Genomic DNA, 10788 nt, shown 5'->3' with positions numbered 1-10788 from the left:
TATGGGACAACCTCTTATTATATTGCTATATTATCCGATTCAATTTACCTATTTGTTCTGTCAATTTTACTATATATATAAAAGCCTGGTATAAAATCGTTTTTGATTTTTTTTCTCTCTCTCAAAGTGCATTTTTATGTGTAAATTGGAAATAAACTGTTCTTATGTAGAGTAATGTCCATAAGTAACCATGTTTGGTTCTTTCCATAAAAAATATATATTATCTTTTGAGTGATCGAACATACGAAAAAATTATTTTTTATTTATATATAAATGTAATTATAAATTTAATAACAGTCTAAATTATTAGGAATAATATGAAAATTAATTAACTAATGTCTAAAAAAGGGCATTGTAAAATTTGAAAGTTTGGGAATAGAAATATTTAAAGTTATTGAAAAAATATAATCTATGATGTTAGCTTCTCTCAATCTTCTCGATATTTTTTTGTACAATATATTTTGTTATAATTCACTATTCAGAATTATTTTATAAGAAGATGAAGGGGGGGGGGGTTTAACATGAAAAAATTTTTATTTTGAAAATAAGTGCCCTCGCAATTTCAAACTATTATAAGTCATAAGGAAATTTATTTTATAATATTTTACTTTATATAAAGTATATATAAGTCATTTAGAAACTTTAAGCATTTCCTAACGTTAGGTCTTGAAGATTAACTGTAAGCACCTCAGCATTATTTTAACTGATTTTATTGAATATAGATGACCCCATTTAGTGATTCTAACGCAAAAGAGTTTATAAGATGTTGTAGGTAAAATTCTTCAATAAAAGTGTCCATCATTTGATTGTTCACTTCATGGTATCTTTACTATATTGCAATGATTATAATGTTGTTCAAAATATAACACTCCAATACACTTTAAAAAGAAAACTATCCTCTAATTTAATTTTATAAATGAATTAAATATATAAAAATGATTTCTAACAAAAATTTCTTCCATATATACATGGTTAGGGTCAAGAATCGCTGTATGATTTTTCTTAATGTCCATAATAAATGCTTCCTTAAAAATTATTGATTTCAAAATGCCTTAAAAATATTGTGTTATTAGATAATATACTTAGTGTGCGCCGAAGTCTTAATGGGTGGCAGAGGTATTTAAATTTTACATCAGCGTTCATCGGCGAGAATTAGCCACCGCATAATAAATTGGCGGCTTCGGCAGCACTTCATATTTTAAAAAATAAAATTTTATTTAAAATTCATTCTATTACATTTTTTTATAATTTTTTTGGACACTCTTAGTTTTAGATTGATATAGTTTAGTTCTTAAATCATTTCCTGCCCCGCTCCTAAATAAATTTCTATATTTTTCATTTTCCTAAACAGAATAAGCTCAGGGTCACGCACGACATCTGTAATATTCTATCGATTTTTATTAAAATTGGAATAAATAAGGAAAGAAATATAAATAAATTAGAAATAATATTTTGTGTGTAAATATTATTTTGTAAAGATTGGTGGAGCATGGTTCTTTTAGCGTTGAGTTATAATCCAGCGATGGAAAAGATAATTTCGCTGGTTGCAGATATACAAAGTACTTTCCTAGCTAAATCAACAAATTTAGGAAGTTCCAGTCGCTTTTTTCCTCATAAGGTTAGTGCATTCTTTTCTGCTATAGTATATTGGCCGAGTAAAATGTGGCATTCTTTCTTTGCTATTTTACCTGTATACGAATTGGATGCTTCCCCACTATCTTCAATTTGAATCTCATTCTTCACTATGATGCTTTATAAGTTTTAAATGTCTTATTAAAAATTGTATTGGAGTGGTAAAATTCCAATTTAAATATAAACAATTTTAAAATCCTGAAATCTCGAATCAAATATTTTCACTAATATCTATTTGTACAAAATATATTAAATAAATGTTTATTAATGAAAATATTAAAATTTATATGAAATAAATTATTTGCTCTTCGTTAATTGGAAACCTATGGTCAAGCTTTTTTAGCATTTCATTTAGACTAATGGTATCTGAGCTATCAGTTTTACTGATTTGTATATTTTTTAAATTTCATTATGAAATTATAAACCAAAATTAATTGTTGATCCCTTTTGGGAAGAAAAGAATTCAACAGTCTCTCTGAATGGAATTAGTAAATGCGAATTCGTCGGATTCCATTCGTTATTAAAGTTTTAAAAATTGCCTCCCTATTTCATTTAGCCTATTATTCAAAGAGCCCTTGTTGATACCACGGATACTTTCTAGCATAATTAATATGTTGTGGCAACAAGTAGGGCATTTTGATTTTAAAGTTTTCATATTATTTCGATTTGGCGCATTGCAATAAGTACTATGCATTTTAAAAATTTTACAGGTCGCGCTGTTGGCAATAAATGGATGGTGAACCTGGAGACATAACTCTTCTTATCCAACGGCTTTTCCGGAGTGGAAAAAAATTCTGGTTGCACACAGGTCGAAATATATTATAAATTATATTAATTCCATTTCACAGGCGTTTATATGTATTAACGGTAACAGAAGGAACAGAGCGTTAAAAATATCATCATTTAGAGCAAATTATGTTATCTCTGCCAATAATAGCTATACATTATCAATATCTGGACTATAGAGATATTGAAGGAGTGAAACTTATCATGGCCAAAATTGAGGAAAAGAGATCTTCTTACCTAAAAAATTAGCCTTATATAAACCGATTCAAATATCTAAACTTTTCAGTTTTGTATCGATAAGAGATAATACATTTACTTATTCATAATAATTTTCTATCAAAATAAAAATGTTTGTCAAATTTTTTTTTATAAATTAAAATAGTAATAAAATTTGAGAAAATTACCCTTTGTCAAAAACCGTATTATAGAAGCTTTATAAAAATATTTACTACACTATAAAAAATGTAAAATATTATTGTATCTAAATTTCTAATAAATCTATTAGGAACTATAAACTCATAATGATCATAACTATTTAGTTTTATTCTACTATATTACATAATCAAAAGAACATAATATTGGTATATACACTAGAATTAAAAATGGGTGAATTCAATGGTAAACCAGTGATATAAAATAATAAATGAAATGAATGTACACGTATAATACATTAAAAGAAACCAAATTTGTTGCTAATACTTACAACATAGATGGCATAAGGTTTAAGAGGTTATATATACATCAAATTATAGGCTGTATTAGTGAAATGCTGAACTTATATAAGTGAAAGATAACATTATGATCAAGTTTTACAATTGTAACATTATTTTTCCCTCTAAAAATATTTAGAAAAAAGTATATATTATTAAAATATCGAAAAAAAGGACAGAAATGAATAGAGATATTATAAAAGATTGCAAATGATTGTTATATTATTTTGGGGAAATGAATATAACAAAAAAAAATTTATAAAATTTGACTGAAATGCTCGTTATTAGAAATTCTTAAAAGAATAAATTAAATTATATTTCAATAATTTTTTTTACAAAAAAAACTAAAAGTACCTTAAATATAGTATATAAGATATAAATTATTGCATAATTAATAGTTGGTGCAAGTGCATGTGTAAATTAATATAAACAAATTATATTATATATTATTATTATTATCTAAGAGCCTTTTTTTTATTGTACACATTTTTCTAAGAAATCTTTTTCATGTTTACTGAAAATGAGCCAAATGTTGTGAGTTTCAAAATATATATTTGTGATAACAAAATGTTAAATTTTAAGCAGACAATTTCGCTTGCAATTTAGATTTCGCGCATTCGGGACATAAAATGTCGGGGCCATCATTGATAAACCCTTTCCCGACCAAAGTGATTTTACAGGTGGAGCATTTAAAGCATTCGTTGTGCCAATTTCTGTCTTCAAAGGAAACAAATTTTGTGCCTCCTGTTCCTAGTGTTATTAATTGATAAAATATAAACATTTAAAAACTATAATTTAGGCATGCTCAAAAAATACGATGCCCACTTGTTGACTTGCCCCTGATCCTACGTGTAGTGGCCTAGTGCTGTAAACATTTCAAAAAAGAAACGCGTTACTAGTATATTTGAAAAAAAACGCGTTACCGCTACACGTTACCTTGTGAAAAAAGAAGCGCGTCTCGGTGGTGTCACTAGCCTTTATAATCTCAGGGGGGGGGGGCTCTTTAAATTTTTCAGAGGGTTCCAGCTATGCGCCCTCTAAAGACGTTAATGACGCTCGCTTATAAAAAATTAATGCGTTACTTAAAAAATCAATTATATATAAATTTTCTTTTTATTTATTTTATCCCATAGGTTAATAGCCCGATTTGGGTCGATTTTTCAAAACAGCCAGATTAAAATTTTAGCTAAAATAATATTAAGCAAGCGTCGAGATTTAGCAAATAGATGTCCAAGCATTTCTGCCAGCTATGAGTAAAATCTTTAGGCTTATATAATGTTGTTTTGGTTATAATCTTAATCGGGCCGTTTTTTACAATTGACCCGAATTGGGATTTTTAACAACACTACCATAGATAATACAAAAATTACAAAAATAATATATCATAATGATAAGTTATTTTTGTAATAATTTGTAATTTATTTTTAACAATAATTATATAAAATTTAAGAAACATAGAGTATATAATATTATTTACAGAGACCTGCATGGCCCGGTTTTTTAAAAAATAGATTCTAATTATTTTTAATTTTCATATCTAATGATGGGAATTTAATATTTGGTTTCAAAATATACGGTCCGGCCCAGGTATTCTATAAAAAAATTTTTTAGTTACAGTTCGAGTATTGAAAAAAAAATTTTTAGACCCGGCCCGGGTATATTTAGGAAAATTAAAATACGGCCCAGCCCTTGTATTCGGACCGGGCCTGCAGGTCTCTGATTATTTCAAAAAATAAAGGTATCAAGTAACATTTGCGTTATCCTTACTCAAAAACAGAAAACGCGTTACTTGTTACCTATTGAAACAAGTAACGAATGACGATCTTTTTCCTCAAAAATGTAACGCTGTTAATAAACATGTGACTTTCACTGACGTTACTTATCAGCACTACTATTTACAAATCAGGCATGGAATGAGCCGAAAAATAATATGATCTAAAAATCCTTTCCGAGAAATTTAAAATCCCGTCCTAGTTTAAAATTTAAAAATTAGGACCGGTAAATTTAAGAAAAAAAATTTTAAATAAAATTAATTAGTTAGAAAATGTAGGCAACTCATATAATGGAGCTTTTAATATTCATTAACTTCTCACATATTTAATTTTACTTTGAATCAATTTTCAAAATAGAGCCAAAATCATTCAAAATAACAAATGTCTGACATTTTGACTTTTATAGATCATAGCTCCAAATAGTGAGCCCGAAAACTCTATACATTCCTAAATGACTATTTATATAAAAAGTTACCATGGAACAAATAGCAAAAGAGGGCGACTTTTATCGATAAATCGATGTATAATTTTTATTTATCTATATGTTGTAAACGAACGCGTTCCATGAAGGGTTCGTGAACGAAGTTCTTTTTTTTGAAAAAAATGATGAACGGCGTTCCTTTTATTTATGACGAACCACAGAACGAACCTATTAAAAATAAACTTATAGCGTTATTGAAAAATTTGAAAACCCTAGAAATGATAATGCAAGAACTGTTAATTTCGAGATATCCTTTTTTTTGTCGAGGAAGTAGAGAATGGATTGGAGGAGGATAACTTATCTCAATTTTTTGAAGCAAATAACAAAACAATAAATGTTTTTAATAAATTCCCCACGTTAAAAGAGTTATTTATTAAGTATAATACCGCAATCCTCTCATCTACCCTTGAGCATGTTTTTAGTATAGCATTAGCTAATGCCGTGTTAACTGCCAAGCGTTCCTGTCTATCAGATGAGAATTTTGAAAAATATTGTTATTAAAAATTAATAAGAAAAGATTTTTATAAATAAAAATATCTTTTTATTTGATATATTATATTATATTGAATTTATAATTTATTATCAAAATAAAACTATATTATTTTTTAACATCGCTAATATAGTGTTAATAAATATAAGATATTTATTTATATTAGATTAAATTTTAAAAAAAATTTATCATAAACATTTGAACAGTTCATGAACGTGAACGCGTTCCTTTTTTTGAAAGTGAACTTGAACGTGAACGCGTTCGATTTTTGTCAATGAACGTTGAACGCGTTCGATTTTTTTAAAAATGTTTACAGCACTATATATATGTATACATATACTAAAGATTTAAGAGTCATATTAAAAAAATATTTTTATTGTATAATATTTTTAAAACTTATTCTTATTCATTGGGGTCGTCGACTAGGAATGGGGAAACAGCGTGCATTCCTAAATCTGCACGTTCACGACTAAAATATAATTACCATTTGAGTTAATCATTTTTTTTGAGAAGGTAAATATAAAAAAAATTATTGACTCTTTAGCACTAACGACACTGCTGTCCTAATTGTTAAAATAAATTCGCATATTTATGAAAAAGGAATTTGGCCAATTTTTTTAAATGAGAAATATTATATTCCTTTTTATATATTTGCCGTATTGGAATGTGGAATTCATGGGGATTAGGAATTTCCCGATTTTAAATCCTTTATTGAGTTAGATTTTTAAATTTAAACCATCGGATTTGAACGAAAAATTATTTCCAGGATGTGAAGAGTACACGCACGGTTAATTACAGGCAATTTTGCAGTAAATTTATTTGTATATTTTTTTTCATTTATATGAAAAATAAATATAAAGTAAGAGTACTTCAAAAGTTTATAGAAAAATGTCTTAAATTCACAATGTGGGTACTCTGTATAGTTGGAATACATTTCCTATCTAACCTTTTCAAATTTAAAAATTTACCTAAGTGAATATTTTAAAATTGTGAGATTCCAAATCCCTATTGAATTCCATTACCACATATTTATAGGTTGACTATTTTTGGTGAATTCTTAGTTTATTTATGTATTGATCCTTCATAATTGTAGTAGGTTTAAAATCTAACAATTATAATTTTATAGAGAATCGGTATGTCATTTTTTTTTAAAAAAACCTATTTTTATTTTTTTAAAAAACCTGTTATAGGGTTTTGGCAAGAAAAACATCGTTTAGCAAAAAGTTCGGCGAAACAATTGGTGCAATAAGGCTTTTCATCTTTACAAGCAAATTTTTGTCCGGCCAGAGGTAGGGAGCAATTAGTGCAAAGAAAACATTCTTTGTGATAGGGCTGATTTTTGTATGTTACGCCGTTTGCTGATATAACCTTATTATTAGAATTTAAAGGAAAGAATTTATTTATATATATATACATACATGTCGTATTAAGATATGGTATTATCATTTACTGGAGTACCACACTGTGAATTTCAGACAATTTTGCCTTAAATTTTTAAACCAAACTAAACTTATATTCATTTTCATATCGATTTTTTCATATAAATTTAGTAATACGCAAAATTTAATGACAAAATTGCCAAATTTTATAGGGTAGTTACTCTACATAAAATTGAGAGATTCAGAATCCCCATGGATTTCATATCCCGATACGACATATATATTTTAATCTTTCTTTTTTTTTAATAACAGTGAATAGTAATGTAAGTTCTGGCAAGTTTATTAGAAGATTAAGTATATTTCTAATATCTTAGAAGGGAATAACATGGTAGGAGTGAAATTCTTGTATACTTCCTATTTGCTTTAAAATAGATATTAACTCTCGATAAATGAGGGGGGGGGGCGGGCTGGGGTTAAGTTTGGCTTTTTTTAATAAAGTACTTAGCGGTTAATCTTTTAACAAATGTTTAACTATGTAATCCATATGCGGACTAAAAGAATTTAGTATAATTTATATATTTATTTATTTGAATAAAAACATACTACTTTATTAAAATTATAATGATGGTGAGGATTTGGAACTTACTTTTTCAAGGTTAAAAAGAGTCATTTACACAAATTTTAATATGATCCGAAATTATTATTTTAAATTTCTTTAAATAAATAACTTGTTTTTCTTATAGAAAAATGTCAAATTCTGATATATATGGCTCCTGTTTGCCAAAATAAAAATTTATGAAGAAAAAAAATGATCTAATCATGTTATAGAATTTAGTATGATTTATTAACTTTTACCGTTTAGGGCTTGCCATAACCCCAATCTCTCCTATTTATAAAATATATTTAAAATTTTTTTATAATAATATATAAAACATACCTTTTGACATTTGGCACACCGCGTAGCGAATTTATCCTCGTAACATTGAAGGCAATATATCCTGTTATCCTTGGGGATAAAACTTTTGGTTCCGATGGCCATTTTGCAATTACCACAGCAAAAACATTTTTCGTGCCACTGCTGGCCCTTATATTCCATTTTTTTGGTTCCTTGTGTTTGTGTGGTTATTTAAATAAGCCAATGATCAAAAGAATAATCTCATGTTTTAATCATTACTTTCTGTTTGAGCATGCATAAATAAAATATTAAAATGGACTTTTTTTAGCATTCATGACAAGAGCTAATATACCTTCTTTTAGGTAAATTTTTAATCAATTTTTTCGTTAATTTAATATGTTTTTTAGTATAGAGCGAGGAATATCGAAGTCAAATAAACCAAATTGACGCCTAAAAGTGATTATATTCTGGATAAAAAATACACAGGATTTTATAAGAGAGTTGAAATATTTACATTTAAAAGTCATTGGCTTTCGTTATAATTTTGAAAGTCTTACTAGAAGCCTATTTGAAATAATATTAAATAAATCTGAGATGGTTAATTCATCTCTGCAGTTAATTATTCGTTTATAATTATAGGTTAACTTTTATTGTGTATCTCTGATAGAATTTAAAAGATTATTTAGCTTAATTTTTAGGTTTATATTTTATTGTATATTAAAATAAAATTAAATAAAAACAAAATTATGTAATAAAATTAAATTTTCGATTATATTGAATAAAGTTAAGTTTCACTACAATTAGGTATATAATCTTTCCTTGAAGACTAAAAAGTTTCAATAGAATAATGAATTAAAAATTTTCAGAGATTATGCATTTCTCAATTTTAAGTCATCTACGAGGGTAATTTTTAGACCGAAAATGATTTCCAGCATGTATATAGCATCTACACTCATTTTCAGACAATTTTGTCATAAAATTCTGAACTATTCTTGATATTTTATAATTTTTCGTATATAACAATAAAAAATATACAAAAAAATGTTTATGTTAAAAATTGTATAAATATATTTCTGATCAATCATAAAAATTTGTCCTAAGTAAATTATTTAAAATTGAGATATTCCGAATCGCTAGATTCCATATCCCGTTACGACTTATATTAAATATTTTATTGAAATAATTAATCAAAATAAAAACCACAATGTTACTGATAAATGGAAAGTTCAATACGAATTTTTTTTAAATTAAACCAATTATATAAAAGCGTATGTCCAAACCGGGTTTAAAGACCTCCCCGCAACCGTCGCAATGGGATGAGAAGTGGATATCGTAGCAGGTGGTGCAGTATATCTTGTCATCGCGCGAGGCAAATGTTTTATCGACGAGAGATGATTTGCATAAAGCACAAACGAAACACTTTTCGTGCCAGTGTTTGTCCTTGTATGATATGTCCTTTTATATGAATGAAGGGGAGAGGTTAGGATATATAAATATATTAATATGTTCCCGGCTTTAGCAAGGTGTTTTTAAAAAAAAATAAAATAAACTTGTTTCTCGGATCACGACTCAAATTTGAGGCGTGGTAAAGGATCAAGAACTTTGCTTTCATTCTTTATCTTCCCTCCCCCTCCCCATTTCGCCTTATTTAAAAAAAATCCCACTCTTATATTCATATATATTTTTCTAATTATTTTTATTTGATTCTTCTATGGGAAAGGCGGTAAACATTTTGTAACAATACGCCTTGCCTTCATTAGAATAAAATTTACCCTATAGTTGCATGAAAATTAAACTGATCCAATGCCATATCAAGGATTTTGCTTTGGAGAAGGGGGGGGACTAAATATGACACCAAACTCATTTCTATGGATTAGATATGTACAAAAGCAATAACCAGGCACTAGTTCGGACCTGGATCTTCTCTCTTTGAATCTGACCGGTTCTTTTAAAATAGCCAGCTCTTTTTTTATATAATATTCTTTTGTTTAAAATATATGAAATTAATAAACAAAGTATAGTTACAATACAGGAAAAAATATATATCTAGATGAATAAAATAAATTATATTTATTTTTACTGTTGAAAATATTATAATTATTTTTGGTTCGATGCGTGAATCATATTTTTGAGCATGTTTTGTAAATTTTAAACATCTGATTTTAACGGAAATGTATTCCAGTAAGTTTAGAATAATCTACCTCGTAAATTTCAGACAATTTTGTGGTTAAATTTTGAATCATTTATAGTTTTTATATAAAAAAGTCTATGAAAAAGCTATATAAATATTTTGATTTTAGGCAAATTTTTATATTTCAATTACCTTTTAAGATCTCATAGTATTATACTGAATAATTTAATTATTATTTTAAAATAGTATAAAAGGAGGGGAAAACGACTACATATCAATTAGAGGTCTATAATGGGTGATCACCTCCCCCCACCTTTTAACTTTTTATTCACCCACTCACTAGTATAACTTATTATGCGTTCTAGTTCATTGATTGAAAAATATAATTGTTTGGTTTTTAATTTTTTAAAAAAATACTTATAATACGCCCCCTGCCCACCCCACTTATAAAATATCTTAAACTAACGCATGTTGTTTTAAAAAATATTTTTCCCCGCATACCCATTCTTTAA

The 10788-nt window shown here is 27.2% G+C and overlaps 1 protein-coding gene across 4 annotated transcripts in view; it reads right to left on the bottom strand.

Moving 5' to 3' along the window:
• Positions 1–3054: 3054 nt before the first annotated feature.
• Positions 3055–10788, bottom strand: part of LOC135925482 (four and a half LIM domains protein 2-like) — a 74598-nt gene continuing 66864 nt past the window's right edge. For 2 of the 4 annotated variants that reach the window (XM_065460830.1, XM_065460829.1), the window contains exons 5-8: positions 9426–9600; positions 8188–8357; positions 7053–7239; positions 3055–3878 (exon numbers count right to left, since the gene is read on the bottom strand). In XM_065460830.1, the coding sequence (XP_065316902.1) occupies positions 3706–3878; positions 7053–7239; positions 8188–8357; positions 9426–9600 (705 nt within the window). In that variant the 3' untranslated portion in view covers positions 3055–3705. Of the gene's footprint in view, positions 3879–5799; positions 5847–7052; positions 7240–8187; positions 8358–9425; positions 9601–10788 lie in introns of those variants that run through there. The other 2 variants (XM_065460828.1, XM_065460831.1) reach the window with 2 other exon arrangements.

The sequence above is a fragment of the Gordionus sp. m RMFG-2023 genome, chromosome 2, assembly GCF_954871325.1.
Source record: "Gordionus sp. m RMFG-2023 chromosome 2, tfGorSpeb1-WG-v2, whole genome shotgun sequence".
Lineage (NCBI taxonomy): Eukaryota > Metazoa > Nematomorpha > Gordioida > Chordodea > Parachordodidae > Gordionus > Gordionus sp. m RMFG-2023.
This window is presented reverse-complemented; position numbering and strand designations above follow the sequence as displayed.